General features: G+C 43.8%; 1 protein-coding gene across 1 annotated transcript in view; it reads left to right on the top strand.

Moving 5' to 3' along the window:
- Positions 1–1,707: 1,707 nt before the first annotated feature.
- GAREM1 (GRB2 associated regulator of MAPK1 subtype 1) overlaps positions 1,708–25,288 on the top strand; it is a 107,522-nt gene continuing 83,941 nt past the window's right edge. Inside the window, exons 1-2 of the mRNA XM_014936895.1 lie at positions 1,708–1,795; positions 23,884–24,024. Of these exons, the coding sequence (XP_014792381.1) occupies positions 1,708–1,795; positions 23,884–24,024 (229 nt within the window). The remainder of the gene's footprint in view (positions 1,796–23,883; positions 24,025–25,288) is intronic.

The following is a 25,288-nucleotide window of genomic DNA, read 5'->3' as shown; positions in this document are numbered from 1 at the left end:
TAGGGGAGGGGGGGAGAACGGGGCCGGGAGAGCCGCGGGGGCCGCTGCCGGAGCCCCCCGGGGTGGGGGGGACACGGACGGACACCCCCTTTCCTCCGGAGGCTGGAGGGAGCCGGAGAGCCCCGCCGCTCCCCGCAGGACTTTCCGTGCGGTCCTTAAAGCGCCGGCAGCTGCCGTCACCGGGAGCCGGTGCTCGCATCGGGGGCCGTGCGGTGCTTCGCATCAAAATATCTGGGTGATAACCCCCCCTTCCATCATCCGTCTTTTCCCTCGCCGTGTGCCTCCAGGGTTGCTCGGCGAAGCCTGTCGGCTGCCAGCCCCTGGGAAAGGTCCTCCCGGTCTCCGTTTAAAAGGTGGAAGGGCATTTTCGGTGCGGGAGAGCCCGCGCCGTGCGGTGAGGGGATGCTGCACCGAGGCCGAGGGAGAAGGGACAGCAAACAGCCAAACGGGCTACATCCCAAGTGTTCCTAAATCCCAGTTCGGCGTTTGGCCGAAAAAGCCACGGACCTGTGAAGGGAGGAGTGACGTGAGAAGCCTTTACAGCCTCCAGATAACTTTTTATTGCCGTTCGCCTGGGTGCTCACCTGCAGTTTCCATGTCTGCACCTTTCTGTTTACTCCAGGAAACAAGCGAGGAGTCCATAGCTATGGCACCTCTTACCTTTCCTAGATACGTGCCTTAGAAAGCAATGTGTCAGCACACAGAAGTGGAGAAATACGGGAAATTCTTTATAAAGGCTCAGACGGCTGCTTTATAATAGTGTGTATGTGTGTATGTGGCGTGGTAGCTCTGTGAAAACTGCCCAGCTCTCCCCTCTCTAAGGGAATGCAGAGGATAACTCACAAATCTGAAAAAATTTCTAGGTGTTTTAATTCTTGAGCTTATGCAGTCAGCTTGTACCTACGCGGTGTAATAGAACAGTGCCCTTAGAAAGTTTTATATTGATTTGAAAAGTTAAAAATGAGCACAGGCATCGTCCTCTCTTACTCACCGGTGTGTGGGTCAAGACCAACATTGGTTTGTTGCTTAACTGCAGTTCCCGTAACCCAGTGATGATCCAAGCTGGGGCTTTTTTGACTTTGTCCCTCGATTATACAGTACTTTTTCTATCCCTTGTAGAGCTTCCTCAGAGGTGGTGCTCAGGAGCAGGTTAAAGAAAAGCTTCTTTGCCTTTTTAACTGCAGCTGGCTGCTTTCCATACTGTCGAATGTATATGGTCCTGTGAGAATGGCAAAGCCTGGTATGTTAAGGAGTTCCTCGTGGTAATACCTTCTGTCACTAGGAACAGCTAAGATGGCCTCCAGTCACTGCACTTAAGGCTGTCAATTTACTTGAGCTTCCTGGCAGTGATTCAGGCTTTAAGAGGATGGATGTATTGATGATTTACTGATTTCCCTCTCTGCGTGTTATACTTCCCAATCTCCCCGCTCCTCTTGTCTTGCTTCATTGGGAGGGACCTGAAAGGGCTTTGTGGGCAGGGAAAGTTTCTGGGGTTTGAGGCCAGTAATTTTTTTTTTTTTTTTGGGGGGGGGGGGGTCCTGTGTCAGGCCTGGTGATGGGAATATCCCATGATTGTTGGGGAGATGAAGATGTGGCTGATGTTGTGCAAAGCCTTTTTTGTCCCGTGTGCATATGCTGCCACTCTTAAACCACATGGGCTGGAAAGTGGATGTAAACAGACCTGAGCTCTTTTGCCCGTGCCCCGAGATGGCCAGACACGAGGCAGCTGTTGGTGCAGGCATCCTGCGAGTGATGGTTCCACCCCACGCTAAGCCCTGCTGGGAGGCAGGCTCAGGTACTGCACGAGGCTGAGGGCTTTGGGCTGGAGCTGGTTGAGGTCTGGTCCATTCAGTGTGCAGGCAGAGGCTCTTGGGTCTGCTTTTAGCTACTGGTACGGACCTACCTTTTAACTTCTGGGACTACAGATGGCAGATGAATCAATATTTTATGAAGAACACAGACGCCATGGTCCTGGTGGTACGAAGAGAACACTTACTCTGTTTCCAAAGGAGGTTGTCTCTCAATAAGAGAAGGCAACCATGAATCAGCGTGGAGCCTCCTGAAGGAGGAAAGTGGGGAATGTGTGATGTTTGTGGAAATGACTGGAGCACCCACTGTCTGTCCCGGGGTGGTTGCTCGGCCTCCCTTGTCTTGCCAAGCTGACAGGTGGAGCCCTGACAGATTTTCTTGATGCTGAAGAAAATAAATGCAGAGTCCAATCCAAATGTGTGTCATCCAATGCTCGGGAAGTTTAAGGCTACCTCTGCTAACAAAGTAGCATCTTGTGGCAGTTCTATTGGGATGCAGCTCTGGTCTCCTCCGCACTGCTGCAGGTACAGCCTGCGGATGCTCATCCATGGGTCAGGATCCCGTTGCACGGAAACGGCCTCGTCTCTTCTTTAGGTGCTGAATTCCTCTCCAGATCAGTGGAAGCTGCCTGTGTTCCGTGCTGTTGGAAATCAAACCACCTGTAGATGTCTGTCTTCAGTCACCTTTTGATTTCGTGGTTGGCTTCTCTGTCTGGAGCAGCCAGTTGTTTCTGGGCTGGTTGTTTCAGTCATTGTGAGGTTTTTGTGAAAGCCAGAATTTGTTTCTTCTGGAGGACCAGGATGTAGAGAGGACTGAAAAGCTGGAGATGTATTTTCTTCAGCAGATGCCAGCCTTGCTGTGTTGTTTCTAGATTTCTTAATGGAGTTTAACACTCGGTGGTAACGTTCATGTCATGTTCATAGGTGATACACACACAAGATCTCCAGGTTTTCACTGTTGCTTCACCTTCAGGCCTTTCAGTTTGAAGGGGGAGAACAGCTATGATGAAGGCAGTTTTATTCTTCGAGTTTGGATGTGCAGCTCCTGGAAGAATGCCCTTAAGTAGTTCTGTTTGATTTCTTGACAAGATGAAGTTATGAAATATTTATGCACACTAAATTTGGTCCTCTGCTAAGAAGGGAGGAGTTGTCTTGATGGTATGGGATAAAGGAGGAATGGGAGGAAGTCCTCTGTCATTACATCAAGATATAGTTGGAAATAGTTAGGCAACAGTGCCTACCTTATCCATCTAGAAATGATAAATGTGTCAACTTCTGGTTTTTTAGATGAAATTTTAAGTCTGTTTAGTTGCATTCCAGGTTATGCTTTTGGATGCTGTTAAGTCATAAGTCAAGTTTTGTTTGTTGTAATCTGTTCACGTGTTTTAATATTTTGCTGGTGAATATTGTTATATTAACTGAACAAATAGACTGGAAAAGAAAAATAAAGCAGCTGTCACTTTTAAAGCAATTTTTTTTTTTCTATGGGTTTTTGTCTAACATATACAACAGCTTAAATCTTTCTAGAGGATAACTCAAATACAAAACTGCTAAAAGAGTGCTAAACACTATACCAAAGAAAATGAATGGACTTTGTCTCACACTGTGGGGTTCACTGAGTGGGATGTTTCAGCTGAAAAGAAGCAAGACTCGAAGAGGGAGAGAGGAGTGAGCTTTGTGCTCTGTTTTGCCTTGTCCTCTCCCCTCTGTCCCCACCACCCCGATCTGCGTTGCCACAGCTGAATCCCACCCCAGTGACAGCCAGAGGCTTTGTGGGTGGTGTTGTGGTTTGAGGTATGTTTTAGTGGCCAGGCCAGCCCAAACCACGGACAAGCGGGTGCAGTGGGGAAAAGGTTTCGCCCTGGGAACCCGAAGCAGAAAGAGATCTTATCGGAGTGTGGTTGTTGCAACAGGGCAAAAGGTGAGCCTCACTGGTCTATGGCAAAACATGGATGCCTTGGGTTGGCTGTTGTCTTCAGATAACTGGTAGGAAAGGCTACAAGCAAAGCTGTGGCTGTATTTTGTTGCTGATGCTGAAATGATGTGTCGCTATCTCAGGGCTTTACATTTCTGGTCGTTATTTTTCTAAGGATAATTTTGAAGGGTACAAGGAGAAATGATATCAGGGTTAAGATCTGGAAAATACTGCTTTGCATAGAGCTGAGCTTTTCTTCATAAACTCACTGCTCCCTTTGGGCTCCAAGAGCCTCTCATTCTTTTTCTTAGCAGGACTCCCTTTCCCCCAGCTGCTGTTGCTGTGTTTCCACAAGTAAAGAGCAGCCTTTGCCAGTACGTAGTTTTCACCCACGGACTGGGTGTGAACTGGCAGAGTTCACAGAAATTCACAGCTTGTGTATAAACACTAAAGTTTCTGGGATTAAGAGGGCATGTGGCCCTCTGATTATTTATATTATTTTTTTCCCCAAGGAATAAATATATTTATACATACTCTAAAAACAAAAAAACAAACAAACAAAAAAAGATGAAAAAGATATTATGGAAACTGGTGCTTTTGGGATCAAAAAGAGTGGCACTTGTCCTGAACTCAGAGAGAAGCAATTCCCTGCTGTGTGTGGTGGGGAAACCACACTGAGCTTTTCTGGAAGGGAGACCACGGATTGCAACGAGTGACTGAGACTCCAAAGGAAATTCATCTCTATCCATTGTAAATGTGTGGTTGCTGTTAAGATGAAATGACACAATTAGTGGCTATAAAGAGAGGAAAAAAATCTATAAAATAGGTAGCAAATTTAAAGGGTGATTCCTTCTTTCCTACCCCTGATTGAACTCTTGTGAATGCCAGCAGATGGTGAATCGTGAGTTTGTGCTGCTGTTGCTCCTATTCTATTTACTTATTTATTTTATTTCAAGTTCTCTTTTTCTCTCCCGTTTCAAAACTTTTCATGGTGGCGTCCGTCTACCCCAGTCACATTCAGGGGGCTATTGTTCTCTGCAGCACGTTACTGTAGGGCTTTTTCTGGCTCCAAATGTCTGGAAACTGAGCACCCTTGCAGCTTATCAAAGAACATCGTACTCAATAGAACAGCGTGGCTGTGTACATAATGAAAATTTCGTATTGCATCACTCGACAAACGCAGGTTATCTGTGCAGCTGAACAATACTTTGAAACTACAAAGAGACTTATTCTTTTAAGGTCTGAATGCTGCTATCCGTGCTTTAATTGTCTTGAATGACCTCCTTCTTTTGAGAAGCTAGAGCAGGGTGTCTCAGTAGTCTGCTATTGGATAAATCTTTAAAAGGAATCATGTGGGGGTAGGGCAAAGCTTTCCAGTGGACCAAGAAAGAGGTTTCAGATATGCTCAGTCCCTGGGCAGCGGCTGTGATCTGATTCCCCACTCTAGGTGTGGCTGTCTGTTGTGTACTGTGGCGTGGTTGGTGACGATTCTCATATATTGGACAGACAGACAAATGTCTGTGATTCGAAGGTAAAAGTCCTCAAGATGTGCTGTATCCACATGGCTTGATTTCTCCCTTATGTGCTGAGCAGATCTGAAACCTGAACTGTTTATACTGTGTGTTCTGACATTAAAGTATAATCACAGAAGCATCTCCTCCTTGCTTCCTCTTCTTCCCTCCTTTACCTTGTGGTCTGCTGTTTCCATCAAGACAATTGAATGAAAAAAAACAATTGACAGGTTGCCACTAACCACTGCTTCTGGGTTTTTGTTTTGGTTTTTTTGTTGGGTTTGTTGTTTTTTTTCCCCCTTGCTGGCAGAGATGTGTTCCAGAAACATTTTAGTGAAAAAGCTTTTAATTCGTTTAAGATCTGCAGCTACCGAGTGGTGTCTGTGAAGATTATAGTGCCCTCCTGGAGATGGAGGCCAGTAACTTGGCAACACCTATTCCCAAGAGTAGTACAGGCTTCCAGTGAGGCGGAGGAACAGTTCAGCCAGTATACCTGCTTTACACCTAAAACTCCATGATTTCAATGAGCTGCTTTCATGTTTGGCAATGATTTTACATACAACAGTGTGTACTGTGTGTTCTTTTACCAGTATGCCAATCGTACTACACTGGACCCTTGGTAGTGTGGTAGGGCTGATGAGACGCAAAATAGTTGCCTTGCTTTTATTTCTTACACACTTGATAGATGTTCATGTTCTCTTCTGCCATGCAAAGTGTGAAATCTATAGCTCTTTGTTTCAGTTTCTAAAGTTTTGACTCTGTTAGGTGAGGCATTTGTGTAGATGCCTGGATGTGGTCTTCATGGATAATTCTGTAGTTCAGGTATTGGAAGGTGAAGCACCACTAGTCTTTTCTGAAGTGGAATTCAAGTGCTAGAACTTTCAATCCATGGATAAAGTCCTAGAGGAAGCTTAGTATCTTGGCCTTTTTTTGTTTAGTTTTTTTTCTCTTCATTTAAATTACATCTAGCTTTCAGATAAGGCAGAAGTTATACATAAAATCAAAGCAATTAAGATGTCCTGAACAGTTAGTAAAACCCTTAATCTTAAAACAAATGTGGTGTGATGAATCATATGCTGCTGTTGCAAGATACGGTAGTAAGGAATGGTGCAAGTCTAGCATAGGAAAGAAGGGTTTTGTTGTTTTATGCTTTGTCTGTAAGTGCTGTTCTGGGACTAGGTGTTCCTGGCTTCGGTGATTACGTGAATTGGCACTCCCTGTAATAGCCCAGCAAAGGAACTCCAGGGAGTATGCCAAGACGAAGTGCTGGAGGGTATTGGGCAGCGGGGTCTGGTGCTCCAGGATTCAATGGAAGTTGTGGGAAGAGCTACAGCCTGTTCCAGTCATTCCAGCGGTGGTTTGTCAGCAGTGAAGGGCATGGGTGTTGCTGTGTTTCCTTTTGGCATTAGGAGTAACAAGTTGGTTGGATTAGGGAAGCTTAAGTCTCTCCCCTATAGGAAAATATTCATCATCTTAATGTGGGTTGCATATGACTCAAAACCAACCTTCATAAAACCCAGTGAGCCAATATTTCAAGTCTGAATTTTTTTGCTTCCCTTTGGAATGAGTTTTAGGTAGCATTTGTGGTTTGTGATTTTCATACCGTTTACAGTATAAAAGGCTTGTGGAGCTAACTTCGCAGCACCTCCACCTGGAAACCAAATCTGCTAATCTGAAGGCCTGGCACAGAAATGTAAAATGGAGGCATGTAAGCAGATTGAAGAGTGTGTCTTTGCTAAGGATCAGGGCCATGTCTGCTTTGCAGTCCCTGTGACAATGTGCACGTTGGCATAAAACTACTAATATCACACCTTTGCCAGGGCTCCTGCATGCTTGGCTGAGGCATCACCAAGAGGAGCTTCTCTGTCTCCATATCTCCTCTGCTGCGTTGTGTACGGTCCCATCAGGCTTGTTGCTGAGTGATGGGGGGTAGAAATGTCTTCCTGGGGGTGGGGAGGGTTTGAAGTCCAACATCCTGGTCCCCCATGGTTTACTTTGGCTTCCAGCTTGTGCGAAGGCCTCAAGTTGCGCCAGGGGAGGTTTAGATTGGATATTAGGAAAAATTTATTCATGGAAAGGGTTATCCAGCATTGGAATAGGCTGCCCAGGGAAGTGGTTGAGGCACCATCCCTGGAGATGTTCAAAAGACAGGTTGACATGGTCCTCAAGAATATGGTTTAGTGATTTTTTTTTTTTTTTTTTTTTAATTGCTTATTTATTATTTATTTTTTTTGTCAGAGATAGGTGATGGTTGGACTAGATGATCTTTAAGGTCCCTTCCAACCTAGACAATTCTATTGTTCTATGAAGGAGTCATCAGAAACTTGACCTTCAGAAAGAGATTGGTGGAGTCTCTGTTGTGGAGGGTAGTTGGGAAGGAGGTAACTCCATTTAGTTCATACAAGCCATTAACACCAACAGCTACTGTGGTGGCTGGCTGTATGTGGGAGAAATAAACATAGAGAAGTTATAGAGGTTGCATATGGGGAGCAGGAATTGCCAGATCCTACAGATATTCGCGGGCCAAGCCTGTTGTGTGGCGGGAGATGCTCCTGAGCCTGTAGCATGCACAATATGTCTCTGGACCAGACCATGGTGCCGGCCCGAGGTGACCAGTGGGAGCCACTGGAGCTGTGGGATCAGGGGGGCTTGGGGAGCCCCTGTGCCATGGGCCCCATGTGCCCGGGAGGGAGCTGGTGTGCTCTTGGCAGAGGAGGGGGGTGGTGATTTTGCCAGGAAAAGTAGCAAGTCTTGTGGCAGGGAATGTCACTTGGAGCTTCTGGGAGGGGCAAAGCTTCAAGAAGTGGAAAATTGTTTGAAAAGTGCCCTTTTTGTTTGTTGGCTTTTTCTTTGTGGATGTTAAAACTGGTACAGGTTGTCATCACAGAGAACTGGGACTCCTGCACGTTTCCTTGGCCTGTGAGGATGTTGCTGGCCTCCTGAAAAGAACCAAGGATAAAGATTTAAATACAGTCTCAGAGGTTGGAAGATGCCCGAGAGCTCAACCTGATGGAGTGGATACTGGAATTGCCTCATGCCAGGGCTGAACCTTAGTGACTCAAATGTAAATATTATGTAAGACAACACAGAATCATAGAATAGTTTGGGCTGGAAGGGACCTTAAAGATCATCTAGTTCCAACCCGCTTGCCGTGGCCAGGAACAACTTCCACTAGACCAAGTTGCTCAAAGCCTCATCCAGCCTGGTCTCGAACAATTCCAGGGATGGGGCGTACTTCCAGGGATGGGGTGTAACATGCTGCAATCCTAAAAGCCCCTTTTTGACGGGCCAGTGAACACCATGTCCTGCTTGTCTCTGCCCCTTTGTGGCAAAATGTGTGGCAAAAAACTTGGAGTGGGTGAGGATGTAGCTCGGTGGATGCTGGGTTTGCAGGGAAAGGCCAGGGGCCAGCGACTGGTGGCTGGGGGAGAACTGGCCACTGGCCGGGGCTGGGTGCAGGGGCACACATCTTCCCAAGGCAAGGTGTTGGATGTGAGGTTGCGTGGGGACACAGGGTTCTCCTCTGCAAGAAGGATGTGGTTGGAGAAAGTTGGAGATTAACCACCTAAACTGTTTATTCACTCTGCCCTGAAGGGAGAGACTGTGTGCCCCAGCCTGAGGGCAGGAGCAGAGGAAGGTCCTTATGCACAGATAAGCAGTCATTTAAAAATTGTGCCCACTCGCCTTATCTGAGCATCCCCACCTTATCGTGCTGCTGTGGCTGAACCGAGCTGGGCTGCTGGGCTGAAACAGCACACTCGCCTTGCAGCTCAGTTTGTGAGAGTCTAAATACTCAGATACTGAATTATTTCCAGGATCTATATCAAAGTAATCCACAAGTGCTCAGATACCCCTTCCTCTGTGTGTGTTTTTTGGTTTGCAGCTTCTTCTTGTTGTTGTTTTTCCAACTGGCAATTTTACTCATTTGCCCCACTAAAAGCAAGCACTGACTATTCTTGTTCCTTCCTGGCACCTCACCTTTTTTGGAGATGAAAGAGGGAAGATTGGGGTGGGAAGATGAAGGAAATTTTTATCTAAGGTGGGGAGGGAGGGGAACACACGTGTGCACAGGTCTTTTCTTCTTGTCCAGCTTTCCTGTTGTGTCTTTCAGTGGGTCCCTTCAGGGCATGGTTGGATTCAAGGAGCCCTGTGTCCTTCAGTTTAACCCCCAGGCTACTGTCCTGCCCTTGTGGGCTTCCAGTAGGTGTTGCATGTTGTCTGCGGTCACCTCCAAGTTCCCTGTAAGGTAAAATACCAAGGAGCTGCTTCTCTTTTTCTACTGCCCTTTCTTGCCTTCAGGTATGATAGTCCTTCCTTTCACCTCTCCAGCATTGCTGGCACGTTGCTGCTGTTGTGTTCTTGTCCTGTCCTCCAGCTTCTTACAGCTTCTGTGCAAACTCTGCTTCTCCATCCCTCCATGTCCTCGTCTTTTCCTTCCATGACCTCATCTTTTCCCTCAACTTGGAGGAAATGGGGGTGGTTTTTGGACCAGACAGCAGCGTGATGTTTGACTGTGGGTGTACCAGGAGTGATAGTCGTGTGTGTGCTACCAGAGGTGGGAAAGCAAGTGGGGAAAGTCATTTCACAATTCCAGAGTTCCAAAACTCTGGAATTGTGAAATGACTTTCCCCACTTGCTGTTGGAAGGAGGCAGGTGTTCTGGGCTTCACTGCAGAGAGGTGGTTTCTATCAGTGCAGATACCATGGGATCTTCCTCTGCAGAGTCTTGGACTTCACTGTTGACAAGCTGTTTGGTTTAGCTTCAGTAAAGGGAGTTCTTCTGGCAGGACTCAAACGTGAATTGGTAGGCTTTGCCTGTAATGCTTCTTTTTGTCAGCCAGCACTGACTGCGTGCTTGACTTCCAGAGAGTGAGTGGAGATGCTGTGTGTTTGTAAGAATAATAGTAATTCTTGTCCGTTAGTTAACGTGATGTGACTAGCCAGCAGGAGGATCTTAGGCGTAGATCCTTGTTGGAAGACTGGTTTGTAAAAACACCAAATTATTCCTGCTCCTTTCTTAGCAGGTTTCTATTTATTAAAAGATCAAAATGTCCCTTTTGCTTTTTGAAGGGGGGCATCACCACACGCACTGGGTGATATCTAAGAGCTCGTCTGAGTTGCGTTTCATGTAATTCCATGATGGTCATACTTTTCTTCCGTCTTTGTCTCCGGATGTGAAGCTACGTTATACTCATAGCAGCAAAATACAGAAAGCAACGGTGCCTGCGTGGCTCGGAGAGATGATCTGAATCTGAGATGTGACTGGTCACACGTGTGTGTGGCTGCAGTCACCCAGCCCGGGACGTGGCTGTAGACAAACAGCAGAGCTGCGAGGGCACCGCCGCAGAATGTAGGGCGAGCTGGAGGAAAGGATCCTTGCTTTTGCCTCTCTTATGGGTTGCATTGTCAAATACCATTTGGGTTCCTGTCAATATGTAACAAAATCTCTTAAGACCAAATGGCCTGTGGGCGAAGATAAATGTGCCCTCAAAGGGGAAGGGAGGCATGATGGGCTTTTCTTCGCTGTGCGTTGTGCATGCTGCTCACCAGGAGAAGAAGCTTTCCTCTTCACAGGAGGGGTTCAATTTGTTGGTTTTTTTTCTTTTTGTGCCTTCTTAAGATGATAAAAATATTATCTCAGGGATTTTATTCACGTATCCCTTATGTTATATTAAAAACAAAGCCATTCCTGTTATACCTTGCAGTTTAAGTGTAGATTTCCCTGAAACAATGGAAATAAATTGCATGCAGGATTAGGACTGTCCTTGATCAGAAAATAATTAGGTGCAGCTTTGATTGCATTCCTCTTGTTAGCATTCCCATATTGCTCAGATACTCTCACTGTACCAGGATGTAGCCAAACCAAACAGGTGCCTAATTACAGTTGAACATCCAAAATTTCTGTACGTGTATGCGATCAGCCCGTGTTTGAAGAGGCATTACCCTCTTTTTAGTGATACTTGAATTTTTCCAGGTTGAACAGGAGGGGAGGGATGGACGCAGCTAAAATGCAAAGGCAACGGCAGCCCCAGCAAGCGGGTGCTGTGTGTGCACAATTAATTAGTGCCTGCGCGGTCTCCAAGGGCAGGGGGAGATGGGCCAGGCCACTGGGCAGGCAGCCAGGTGGCAACACGACTTCAGAGCAGAGCTGAACTTTTGCTGGCTTCCAGCTGGTTTTATTCCGTCCTTAACCCAGGCTGCGGGGGGAGGAAAAAAAAAAAAAGAAAAAAAAAAAAATCAGAGACAAATTAAAGTGTAATGATGAGTTCTTTCAAAGCCATAGAAAACTATGCCTGAGCAGTTCCTGCATTTGGGCTACTTTATTTTTAATTGGGAGCTTGTCCAAGATGCCCCAAGTTCAAACAGGGATCACTGCTGTGCAGCACAAAGCAGCATAGTCTCTCTTTAGGACTGGGGATATATAATGAGAGGACTGAGCGTGTTTATTTGGATACTATTTTAAAATATCGTCTAATTATAAATAACTGTCAATGAGAGCTCCCCAGCTCTCATGCTGTGCCCAGGAAATGTCTGAATGAATAGGCTGCTTTTCTGTCTGCCAGGGAAATCTAGAATCAAATTCTAGGTCTTAAATCCGTGAGGCTGGTAGGGTTAAAATTTTCTTCATTGGCATCCTGAATCTGTGGAGCTTTAGCCAGGCTTCCCTGACCAGACTCCCAACCATTGCATGTGGGGGGAGATGCCTTCTGCAGCAGTTAAGGTGTGCAGCTGCCTTCAGTTTTATCAATTAAGGCGACTGTTCTGTATCTGTGCTTGGAAATAAATAGGAAGTCGGTAAAAGCATGTAGTGCAATGCTAAATGCTGATCTCCCACCTCTAAGTATTAAGCTTCCCCAATTAGGCACCTGATGTTAAACAGGCACTTGGAAGTGTATCCTCCAGTGGACCTCACAGTGTTTATAGATGCATCGGAGAAGGAGCTTTCTAGCATGAGGAATTGCTGCCTCTAATGAAAGAAAACCTCGGCTTTCTTAATGAAGTATTTAAAGGAGGTGATTTGGATGGCAGCAGGCTGCTCAGAAATCTCATTACTGCTGTGGTTTTCTTTCGGTCAAGTAGTGCTGTCGTTCTCCTTATTCATACCTATCAGACTGCTTATGACAGCTACTCTTTGGATTCCTCATTTCCAAACTTGGTGCCTTGATTGCAAAGGGCAAATATTTATCTTAAATCTTTTTATTTTTTCCCCCGACTTTGACCATGAGAATTCAAAATGGAAAATAAACCAAACGTGAGACCGACATAAAAATTCCTTCCTCTCCCTCTCTGTGGTAACACTAAACTAGGCTGGAACCTCTCTTGTATGCAATGAAAAGCTGTTTAGCTTTCTCCTCCTCAGTACTTATAACCTGTGATCATTTTAAGTGTAGTTAAACTTGGTGTTCTTTGCTGTTACTAACACTTCAGGTATGTGATCTTACGTGACTTCAAAACCAGAAAACTTTCTCCCATAAGAGTCTCGGTTTTCAATTAAATGAATGATTCTAAGATTATCTCTTTAATTATTTTTCTTCAAACATAAGATACCATGATAAATAGTTGGCACTATTCAACATGTTTTGGGGTATGGGAGTAGTTTAAAGAATTGCTGAGACTTTCTAGGGCGAGTAACCATGGTGATTGATTGTTCTGTTGGATCAATCTTACAGCTAAACCCGCCGTGAGGATACAGCCAATCTGCAGTTACATCTGATGATGCTCAGCATTAATAAGAAGAGTAATTATGATAGCAGCAGAAAGTTACTGTGTTTTGGAATGCAAATGTTAAGATGTTGTTGTACTGAGTGTGTTTTTTTCCCCTGTGTGGGGGTGGAGAGCAGTCTGTATTGAAAGATGTGTTTTGGCTTGTTTGGCTTGAGTTCATAAAAAGTAAGGTTTCTCATTCTGGGATGTTTGTTCTGAAGGCTTGAAACAAACACAAACAAGGCTCAATGAAATCTGTGTTGTTACTCTTCTTTTTTTCTTTTTTTTTTTTTTTTAAGCTAGTTGTCTTCTGAACGCAAAGAAAGCAAGATGCCAAGGTTCAAACTGCGAGATTGCTAATGTCAGCAGAGCATTTACCACCAGTGGCAGTGGCACCAGAATTCCACTTACTGTTTATTTAAAATATTTGTGCTCCTCTTCCCTGCAGTAGGTCAAACAGGTTTGGTTTTTTTTTTTTTGAAGACTTGCTGAGGTGCTGTCTCTCTGTATTTGCAGCTAGAGAAAAGCTTGTCTTGGAACAAACTGGATTTTTCAGTGGATTAATCTGTCCTATAGCCTTGTAACAAGATTATGGTTTATGCTGATTTGTTGCAACAGTACTGGTATATCCAGTCATTCCAATAGCAAAATGCTAATCCTAAAGAAATAAATCTGTCTCCTTGCTGGCAGGCATAAAAGGAATAGGGGGATGGGAGTCCCTGCTCTCTTGTTAGGTATTAGTGGGTGATAGCTTGGGTTCAGCATGAGTTGGATTGAAGCAATTTGATTGTATCGGGCTTTTGCAGAGGGATTGGAAATGGCAGAAATAAAGCCTTATCTGCTTTCTGTTGATTGTGAAATATTTAGTGGTCACCCGGAGCAAGGTTTGATGGCAGCACTGTGAGGCTGAAGTATGACATCAGCACACAAAGCACCGCAGGTGGTGATGTGAAGCAGTCTGAGGGCGATGCCATCCTTGCCCCCTCCTCACTAAGCAGGTAGGGTGAAGCAACCTGGACCTGAGCAGGGTCACCAAAGCAAACTGTCTGTCCTGTTGTTCAGAGACAACTGAAAATTGCTGCAGCGTGGTCAACCATAGCCACCAGCAGCTGTGTTTTCATCCAAGGAAAAAGGTGCCCGGTGGGGACAGGCTTAATCCTGTAGCTGCATCTTGCTCAGCACTTCCTAAAGCTGCGAGAAGATTCAGTGTCCCTCCCTCCACCATCCAAGACTGAGAAGAGTGTCCTTGCTGGTAACGGACCCTGCTGCAGACGAGCAGTTTTGGGCAGCTGTGTGTCTCAATCTGGGCTGGATGGGGTTGGAGCATTCTCCTGGGTGTTTCCTACATGGTCTCTGCAGCGAAGTACCAAAGAGTCCATCCAACACTCTTGGTGTGTTTGTGAGGCACAGCCTTGAGCTGGCTTCAGTGCCTGGGCTCGCCTGTGGCTCAAATAAAAATATATTTTTAACAAAAAAAGGCCTTTTTTTTTTTTTACCTCTAATGTACAAATTAACTCTGAAGACCAACTAGTTGAATCTTAACTTGAGAGGCAGCACACAAGATTTTCAACTAATTTTGCCTGTGCTTCTCTCCTTTAGTTGCTATATTTTTATCCCCTTTTCTTACTTTTGGCAAAGGAAAGAAGAACAGAAGTCATCTTAAAATCAGAATGAGTATGAATCCTTATGCTGTCAGGGGAAGCCTTTCGTCCACTGAAACATGCAGAATTTATGTACTTGGTGGAAAGTCAAGTCAATATTACTTTGGATTTCTTTGGAGAGAGCAGTGTTTGATTGCAGTTTGAATCATGACAGAAATACTGGTTGATCTGGATAACAGGAACCAGCACAAACGAATGTGCTGCAGGAGTGGAACAATTAAATGGAAGCATATATTTAAAACTATTCGGGAAATTGTTTGAGAAGGAGGAAGGGAAACTGAAAAGTGAGGTTGATTATCAACAGTCCTAGATATAACTGATTTTTATTCCAGATCCTTATGTTGCAAGCTCAGAAGGGGAACAGAGCCCTCTGCTTTCATCTTTTCCACTATGTTCAGACACAGGCAGTCAGATGAGACCACTGTCAGGCTTTCCTAATGAATCTGCCCACTTTAAATTAAAAATTTAGTACACTACATTTTATAGCCCTGAGATGTTTAAATTTTAACATGGGTTGCGTTTGTTTTGGTTGCGTTTTTTTTCCATCTCACTCCTAGAAACTACAATATTTGCTCCTAGAAATTACAATATTTATCCTTTTAACTCACTGGCAGTCTATATTTAGACTTTGCATGATACATCCCCATGCAAATTGTTTTGTTTTTCTTTTTCTTTAAACAAATAATTTTTTTTCTCATCAGCTAGATAATTATTTTTTTTAATCAACCTTTTTTTTTGTTTCCGTATGTTATAACAAAGTGAGACTGATAGCATGGAGAGCCTTTCAAAGCAGGTTTTTCTTCAGTGGTAGTACTGTTTTCTACAATTCCATGCTCTTCTTACTCCTGGAAGAGTAACTCTTCCAAACATCTGTTCAGTCATAGTGATGAAAAACCCCATAAAATTTTCAAGCCTTGTAGATCCAATGTTCATTATTGTTGCTACAAGTGGGGTTCTTCATGTAACAAAATATTTTGGGGGTTTTCTTTCCTTCCTTCATTAAGAAACATTACAAGGATGTGGATTTTTTCCATAAAAATTCCTGTTGATATTTCAAACTGGAAAAATTCAGATGTTGTTTTCCTCCTAATGAACTTTTTCCTCTGACCTACATCGTAGATCAGTGCAAATTTTATTTTTGCGCAAGAAATAGCGTTGGCAGGCTGAACAGCTCATTGAGATTTGGCTCAGTAACCAAGTGCCAAAGCTTAAACAAGGACACCACCCTAATTTAATATTTATTAGTCTTTGACGTTCATTGTGGTATGTCTCCATAGATAAATATCCGACAGATACACTGGAGTATGATGCAGCGGGCGGAAAACAAAAGGGTTGACTTCCTCCCTCCACCCTCCTTCAGAGTTCAGATAGAAGTTATTTGTCATGAGGAAAAGTTGCATGACGGGCTAAATAATAATAAAATGGAATCAATTGTCCTTATTTGAATATTCAGACTGAACAAGAATTTTGTGTTTCTTTCCCCGAATTGTAAATTCCAAACTCAGCATGATAAAAGAAGAAAGCTTTGGGTATTAGTGAAATGATCTGTAGGAGAAGAGGCACCTGTTCTGCCTGGGAGATGTTGGTGTGAAGGATCACACGTTGTGGTAGGTGGACAGTTGGATGGGAGCTCTCCCAGGCACTGCTGCAGTTTCAGTCTGCCTGAAAGGGCAAAACCACTCTGACTTTAGATGAAGTCCACGCTTCTAAGGGAAAAAGGGGCATTTTCTCACCTGCTTCTCTCTTCCCCTTGATGTCAACTGCCCTCAGATGGTCACATACAGCAGCGCTGCAGGTATCTGATTAACAAATCATAGAATGGTTTGGGTTGGAATGGACCTTAAAGACACCTTCCACTAGAATATAGTAGGTTCATCTTCTGCTGAGTTGTCACATACTCATTTCTTTTGTTTCTCCTCCGTTGCATGTATTAAAACCAGAGAGGGTTATTTAGGAGCGTAGTCTTGTCCCCTGTCAGTGTGAAAGAATTCACACTACTCTCTTAGTTCAGACTCCAATAAAAACAGATGCTAAGCCTCAAAGATACTTGAAAATTGGCTACTTGGAGTTCTCTTCCAGTAGCCTGTTGCCCATGCGGACAGTCTGGGGTGTTTTGTGTATGTTTTTCAAAGAACTTGTGCTCATAACAGAACAGCAACATACTTGGTGCAGTGCTGCTTGAGTGCTGGTGATGCTCCCGTGTGTCCCTGCCTCAAAGGAGACAGAATTGAAGCTAACAGTGGAAAATCTTTGTGATGCAGCCTGACGTACGCCTTGATCTTTCTTGGCTTACTTGTTTTGTGTGGAACAAGGAGGTGCTGTCTGCTGTTTTTTGTGGGCGGTTACGCCTTGGTTTTTGTTGTCTTGTATTTCAAGAGATCTGAAGCCCAACCAACCAACTGGCTGCACAAGAACTGAAGTGTTTGGAGCTGTTTGAAGGCTGTGTAAAGAATGAGCCCAACAGTGAAAGAAAACACAGATTTCCAGATGAGAATCACCCAGAGTTATGATTAATTTAAATTTTTTTAAATTTTTTTTTTTTTTTAAGACAAAAGGATGCTATGGTACCCAGCCTGATTTTAACACCTGGTGATACCCCAAAGCCTACAGGTGCCTGTGGTGCTTGCAGACCCTGATTTCCAAGGAGGCTGAAGTTAGTGTGGGCAGTGCCCACAGTTCGTAGGTGCTCGCTATGCACAGCTGGGTCTTTCTGACCTGTGCATGGTCTCTTTGAGTGGGTTATCTCATCCTGGGCTTCCCACTTTTAGATGGGTGGACCCCTGAGCTTTTTATGCTGAGAGGAGAGCTTGGCTTCAGCTCTTAACCTGCTGTGAATCTTCCAATACAGTGAAAGGAAATCAAATTCATCTCAAGGTGTTACCTGCATGGGAGCTACGTGACTAGCCAATGTTTGCAGAAACTCAAGTTGGCCTTTCCAAAAACAAGACAGTTTTTATTAGTTGACTGGTGTATGGTGTTGTAGAATTCTTCTTTTGGAGTGGAAAAGCACTTCTATCTGTGCTAGCAGTGTGACCTCTCTCTGACTCGAAACATCTCTTTGCACAGAGCCATGAAGTCCATAATACTGGCCTTTTTTTGTCTATTTTTTTTTTTTTTAAACAATAAATTATAACTTAATTTCCTACTGGCATAGGCTGTACTTTGTTTTTCATGATGTGGTAGGATAATGTTAAGGTGTATCTTAATGCATGACTTGTTTGGTCCTCAGCCAGAGAAAGTCCAGTGAAGCAGACACCGTGTAAGTAAGGCTCCTCAGTGCGATGATAACATGATAAATAAGTAAGAACCTCACTTCTTTCTTTTTTTCCGGCTTCTAATCATTCTGCTTTCTCTTAGCTTCCAGTTGTTGCAAAATAAACCTTGGTTGCTAGTCTTCCCTTGTAACGTTAGCCGTGTGTTGACAGTTCTTCCTAGTTATTTCACAGCAGACATGCTCACCTGACCGGAGAGCCATCTCTTTTTGCTGTTCCACAAATTAACTCTTTATTCCTAGCAAACCTTAGTGCAAGCCCGAGTGGGGATACCATGGAAGATGCCCATTCGTGTGTTTTGTAGGAACCTGGCTGAGCACCCACTGAAATGATTTTTTATTATATTTTTTTTAATGTTACTGAGGTTTTCCCTATGTAATGATATGTTATGCTATTGTGGAACATTAGGTGGAATAATTAAACTCGCCACCTACTTAACTGACCAAGGCAGGCTGGGTGATGCACTTGATTGTACAGCAGCTGTTACCTGCGTGCAGATGGTGTTCAGGCTTACTGAAAACACATGGCCCCAAGCCTAGACGGGTTTTCCCTGGGGTTTTGCAGGCATCTTTTTCACCAGCTATTTCATAAAAGCCATCTTAAGTTTCCTGTGAGCTCCTAGCTCTCTTTTTCTGTAAGCCTTTTTTGTTCCAGGAAGAGCAGATTCTGCATGCTTGAACTGATGTGCAAGGGGCAGCATTAAGCTCACTTTACAGTCCTCAGTGATGAATGAGATGGGAGGAATGTCTCCGTAACCATCTTCCTGGCAGGAGGAGATGGTATCTAGTTCATCTGGCGTGTGTAAATGGTATCTGTTACGTTGCTGGAACCTTGTATGCCACTTCTCTTTCTCTGAATTGCTCGTTACCTACTATTTTAATGTCTCCAGACGCAAAGCTTATGCTTTAAAGCAGTGATGCAAACTCTTAGCCAAGATGACAAAGTGTGTGGCATTATAAAGTGTTTATATTCCTGTAGATTGCTGCTTATTTTTAGCAGTGTAGTTTCTGTGAGTGAATGAGTCACGTTGGCCTGCACATTTTGCAGTGACTTGAATGTTAGTTCCTCAATACTAGGAGGAGAACCTTAAAAGTTGGTGGTGGTTTTTTGGGTTTTTTTTACATTTGTTTCATGATTTTTCTTTAGTGGTTGGTGTTGAAAAGTCATTGCTGTCTTTGGCAAACCAGAATACATAGAACCTGCGTGAATTTTCTTTTATAGACTGTAAGGGGCCAAGCTGTAATTGCTGATCCAGAAGGAAGTGGAGGTGGGAGTGCTCAGACCCTTCAAAACTCTACTCCTGAGGCTTTACCCCAAGACTTTTGAAAATTGTGAAATGCTAAACTATGTAAAACTGTGCATCTTTAGAAAGTAAGTGGTGGCAACAACCTGCAGGGGAGGTCAGTGCTCGCTTCAAAAGAAATGGGCTTCCTTCTGTGCCGCAGCATTGCCATATACAAACTTGATTCCTGCGTATAACCAACCTCTGTTTTATCACCTGGTTCTTAAAAATTGCAGGCAAGAACAGAAACTCATCTCCGAACTTGTAGATCGAGGTATCCTGCTCCCAGTCTTGCTACCGCTGTTAACTGTTAATTGGAGATTGGAGTGTTTACAATGACAGAGCCAAGATTTGCCAAATGTGGATGATCCAGTTTTGGAACTGGGAAGAATTATTAAAGAAGTATTGACGTTTAATGTAGGTGGTATTTAATAAGCATGGGAATCTTGATTAAGCAATTACCTTTTTGTTGACTCCATCAACATGTGAACAATTTTGCTTTCGTGGTCAGCGTTCCCTCTGCAGTTGGCTTTCAACAATGGTGGGCTTTGCAGTATTTGTAGTTTTGTGGAGTTCTGTGGAAATGGAACATGTAATTAAAAATGGTAATACATCTTATTTGCAATGAACACATGAATGGTGCTGCTTCGGTGATTCATGATGAAGTAGCCCAAATGCTGCTTGTGGTCAGAGTGCTTACAGGAGGACAGCTTGTGTAGGAACATACCAGTGCTAACATTTTGATTTGGAGGTGTGAGGCTTTTATTGTCAGGCAAGGATGGGTGTTGACCCTTTATTTAGGGTTTAGGCACTGTTAGAGAATCACGGGTTTCTTAGTCTCGGGCATTATTATGAATAAACTTGACTCATATTTTGGAAAGAGGTTGGCAATTTGGGGAGGGGTGGGGACTTGCATGTGATAATTCATTGCTTCTACGGTTTTTGTTCGAGGGGGAAGAAAACAACTCAAGTATTTGCCTGTAGATTCTTTGTAGTGGTTTAATTATATTTCAGGCATGTGGGGTGGGGAGGAGAGGGCGAGAAGATAGAGCTAATCCATATTTGATCGTAAGAGACAAAACTGTTACTAAAGATGAGTGGCCTTGTGTTCTCGGTTTTCTCATGGCGCCTGGTTTTTGTGTAAGCAGCAGTGTGGGAGTATGTTGAATAGGTGAGAACCCAGTTGCATAGTTGGTGGATGTGAGGGCTGCCGAGTCCTCTCCCACACAGTTAAAACGTGATTAATGAAAGGCTTGCATAACTTGTGTTACTGAGACAGGGAGGAAAAAATGAGATTGGGTACGTGTGGCTGTTTTGCAAGGTACGGTTGGCTGAGAAAAGCATAAAGGGGTAAGTCTGGGCTGTGCTTGGGCCAGGAGCTGTGCCGTGTAGCTGGGGTCAGAGGTTGTCTCCTGCCTGAAGGGTCCTCCTCTCCAGGAGACAATGAGCAAGACTTATGGGGGGGAGACAGACTAGAAGGAAGAGAGTATGTATGGCCATATCTTGTCCTTAGTCACATTTGACTCTTCCTTGTATTTCCCTCCCCATGGCGTGGGCCATCATTAGCCAGGTGTTTTTGCAAGTCCATTAATCCCTTTGGTGACAAGGTGCCTCTTCCTATAAAAGAGCCTCAGGAATTCGGTTCGCCCATGGTTAGGAAAGATCAGGGTTTGGTGTGGATAGACCTGCCTGCTGGGAGGGAGCCGGAGGGAGCGTGGTCCTCCCCATTGCATCAGCCCCACCTCCTCTCCTCGGCTCAGACTCCCGTGGCAAAACATGACATTCATTTCCAGCGTAATCGGTTGGAGCAAATCATTGATGTAACAAGAATTGTGGTTTCCAAGGTTCTGTTTAAAAAATACAGCTACTTCCAGCTGCAGATTTAATTATGTAGTCACTTTTGGGCCTGCCTTAGTAATCTCTTTACACTCACCTGTCCCACCCAGTATTAGTGGAGTTACCACTTAAACAGATCGTGGCATGTGAGCCATGACTGGAAGCTTCTTTTCATCATGGGTGTCTTTATTTTCCTGAGAATATCTTTGTCAGACTCCTCAAGGATGACCCATACTGTAATTATTTCCCTGCAACCTGGGACATAGAATCCAGCTTTCCTTTAGGTAATGTTCTGAAATTATAACTACAAACCATGAGGCAGAGAAAAAGCATACCAGAGATGCTATTTTCTTCAGAATTTGTTTACTACTGTCAGTGAAACTAGTAGAATACTGGTTCTTCCCTTAGGTGTCATTGGTTTTATTTTGTTGTGGGATGGAATAATTGGTTGTTGCCATGGATTGTAGAAAGCATGAGTGTAATTCTCTGAACTGAAACATGAGTTTCAAATAACACCATGTATTATTATTACTGTGTTTTCCCCAAAATTGTAACCCTCCGTTGACACAAGCTGAAGATACTTTATGATACATATTAGGAGTTGCTCTGTGAATAGAAAATAGGAGATGAATGACTTGGTAACATTTAGTGTGTGCATGGCCCCTCTGTCAAATACATCTGAATTTACTTAAAGACATGGAAGGGACCAAAGGGTTCTTTGAGCTGTTTTGCCTCCCTTCCCTAGGCTTTTTGAGGTCCCTTCTCCCAGCACGCTGTGGGTGGAGGGTTGGTGCTTCTCAGGGAGCAGTATCTAGTGTCAAGCAGCCTGTCTGCCTGGCCGGGCTGCCAAGGACTGTGGTCCAAGGAGAGCACTTGGAAACCACGTCTTCAAATGTCCTTGTTACCTGGAAGCTACTTTCTGTGGAAAAGAAGGAAACTTAGAAATTATACCTTTGTAGGAGCAAGAATAGCCAGTACTCAGGAGCTCTGTATACCTTCTTTTTATTATTTTTTTTTGTGTTGTTTTCCATCTGCACTCCCATAACAGCAGTTTATCCACAGGTAAAAGTTCAAGCCCCAAATGTGCAAAACAGGAACTTTTTTTGAAGCTTTAATGGGCCATGGGACAGCAGACTGAAGGAAGTCCATCCCCTGGACTCTGCAGGCAGTTTGGGAGGGGTATTTCTCACTTTTAGCCAAACCCAAGTTTCTGGAGAAAATGAGCAGAATCCTGTGGCCGGAGAATGTCAGAGCAGGTGGTCGTAATGGTCTCTTCTGATTTAAAATCTAAGAATTCTCTCATATACACCAGTTGCCGCGTTTTGAATCGTGTAGGAGGGTGCTTTCTGATAGAATGGGAGCATGAAATCAGGCAGGAATGGGGTGTGTAGTACCCATTGCCTACGGTGGAAAAGATTGCCTGGTGTGGGCAAAAAAAAAAAAGCTCGATGTGGAAGTATCTCTCCTCTGCAGAGATTGAACAGGGGAAATGTCTGCTGCCCCAGGCTGAGGAAAGTCTCGTTCTTCCACTGACTTTTAAGAATATCAGAGGATAGTGAAGAGAAAGTGCAGTTTGTTGTAGTAGCTGAAAGGGATGGGTTTTGTCCAAACTTGATTCCAGGGCTAAACTACTTGCTTTATTTTTGGCTGTGGCAGCAGAGGGCTGGGGGGAGAGAGGGAAAATGAAATTTAAAGCTTCGTTATTCTTGGCCCACGTTTAATGTCTACCAAGTGTTGCTGAAAGTTCATGTGGCTGCTTTAAAGACACCTTGAGAAAGTACACTTCTGCATTAAACACACAGCAAACAGCCTGAGCTGACTGCAGGTATCTAAGAGCAGTCTGCCACAATACGTCCGGTTCTATGAAATTTTGGTCATATATCATGCTTGAGATGTATAGGTGGCCCTTTGAGTCGTCTATCCAATGTGGCTCTTAATTGCTGGAGAGCCAAGCAAAGCACTCTAGCACTGCAGGCAGTGGAGGAGGGGAGGGAACATGGTGAAAATGCAGAGGACTTGGTAGGGAGAGGGTAGGAAAGGAGAGCTGGATCTCCAGCTGTGTTTGGGATGGGTTGGGCAGGCACCACAGTACAACAAAAGGCACCACAAAGATAGATCTGGAGAGGCTTCTGGTTGAATTTGTCTCTGAGAGGACTTCCTTGTGAGGGAGAGGGTAGGAAAGGAGAGCTGGATCTCCAGCTGTGTTTGGGATGGGTTGGGCAGGCACCACAGTACAACAAAAGGCACCACAAAGATAGATCTGGAGAGGCTTCTGGTTGAATTTGTCTCTGAGAGGACTTCCGTGTGTGTTAATTATTTTTTATTATTTTTTTTTTCTCCTTAAGTGGCAGGATTACGTTTACAGATATAGGAATGGCTAATTAAGCAGTAACTTACAGAGATTTCAGCTTTGTCATTCTATTCCTTTGCGTCTGCAAGTGTGATACCCATAGTGATGAACAAGATTTGGCTTCAGGTGTCTGTAGGGTAGTATGATGCTGATCTTTCACCATATGGAAAGGTACTTTTTTTCCCTTATTTAAAAATTAAGATTTCTCAAGTATTCATATTGAGTGAGATAGGCAGACATATTTAGAGCTATGAAAAGTCTGGTTATGCAGAAAGCTGAAAAAGGAGCCCCAGAGCCACTGCTGAGTAATCTGGAGTATATCTCTGTGGTATTGTGTTCAGGCACTGAGTTGTTTTGCTTTATGTTGGTTTTCTGTAAGACAGAGTGCTTATGTTGCAAAAATGAATGGATTTTAAAATATTCAAAAATCTAAAAATAAATATCAGTAAGAATAAAATGCTTGTTTTGAAGTTTTCCTAATTCTTCATGCAATAAGTGTTATTTTTTTCCTAAAGAAAAAAAAATAATTTACATCTCTTTTACAGGAGAAGCTGTAGAAGGCCTTCGAGAGAGCGATTATCTTCTGATTCATTCATGTCGGCAGTGGACAACAATTACAGCTCACAGTCTGGAGGAGGGTCACTACGTCATAGGGCCAAAGATAGAAATCCCCGTACATTATGCAGGTAAAGCTATTGTTGACCTGTAATCCAAATTCAAAGAGAATGAATTGACCAACACTTGAACTGATCACTTTGTTTGACAGAGAGAAGCTAAGCCTCTGATGCCGGTGTCTGTGACTTACTCTTTCTTGTGTTCTTGCTCAGAAGAGAAGAGATACTATTTTACCCCCAGGGATACTAAATAGATGTATTTCCTTGGGCAGCACAATGAGAGAATATGTAGCTACATAGAAGAATGGGTATAATGAATTGCTTCTTGTCTGTGAACGTGGCTTGTGTTCTTGCTCAGAAGAGAAGAGATACTATTTTACCCCCAGGGATACTAAATAGATGTATTTCCTTGGGCAGCACAATGAGAGAATATGTAGCTACATAGAAGAATGGGTTTCAGTTTGAGTATGATGAATTGCTTCTCATCTGTGAACGTGGTGACAAACATGTAAAAGTTCGAAAATGCCTTGAAATGTTGGGTCAAAGATGGAAAGGGTTTTACACTTGATCACATACTCAAGGAGGGGATTGGTTTTTATTATTTCCATGTTAAAAGCCTTAATAATAATATTGCAGTTTTACACTAATGCTCTTCGGTTGTTCCTTGTCACTGTCTGCCTTTTTGGATGATGCAGTGATACTGTTGCTCAATATGATGCAACTAATCCATATTTATCTTAAGATTTCAAATTATTTTTAATTTCCTAGGGAGTTATTTTTAATACTGTTTCCCATTGCTTAGTGTCCTTATTCACAAGCTGAGGACAATAATAATACCTTAGTGGGACACGCTTATCTTACTGCTGTAAATACAAACATGTAAAAAGCTGGAAAGTGTGAACTGGAAGACCCATGGCTACGAAGCAGAGATGTGTGCTGAGTTTTTTACTTGGTCTTCTGTATAGCCAGTTGTCAATTGAGTCAACTACTTGGCTCTTTTACTGTCTCCTTTAAAATGTTGGTGCAACGAGGATGTGCTGAGTTGTACAAGAGCTGACTGAAATGTTTTGTTTCAATGACACCAGTGCTGCAGCTGCAGTGGTGCACCCTATTTCAGTGATGAACTTACACCAGTTACCTCCTTACCAACTGTTTCTTCTTGGAGTTCGCTTCTGGAAGGTTAATTTTTTTTCAGATGTGTTTAAAAGCTTTGGTGTGATGGCATATAGTGTCATAATATACATGGCTTTAAAACTCCCCGAATTCAAACTTTCTTAGTATAAACGATTTACACCAGTTACCTCCTTACCAACTGTTTCTTCTTGGAGTTCGCTTC

The sequence above is a fragment of the Calidris pugnax genome, unplaced genomic scaffold (genome assembly GCF_001431845.1).
Source record: "Calidris pugnax isolate Ruff unplaced genomic scaffold, ASM143184v1 scaffold51, whole genome shotgun sequence".
Classification (NCBI taxonomy): domain Eukaryota; kingdom Metazoa; phylum Chordata; class Aves; order Charadriiformes; family Scolopacidae; genus Calidris; species Calidris pugnax.
This window is presented reverse-complemented; position numbering and strand designations above follow the sequence as displayed.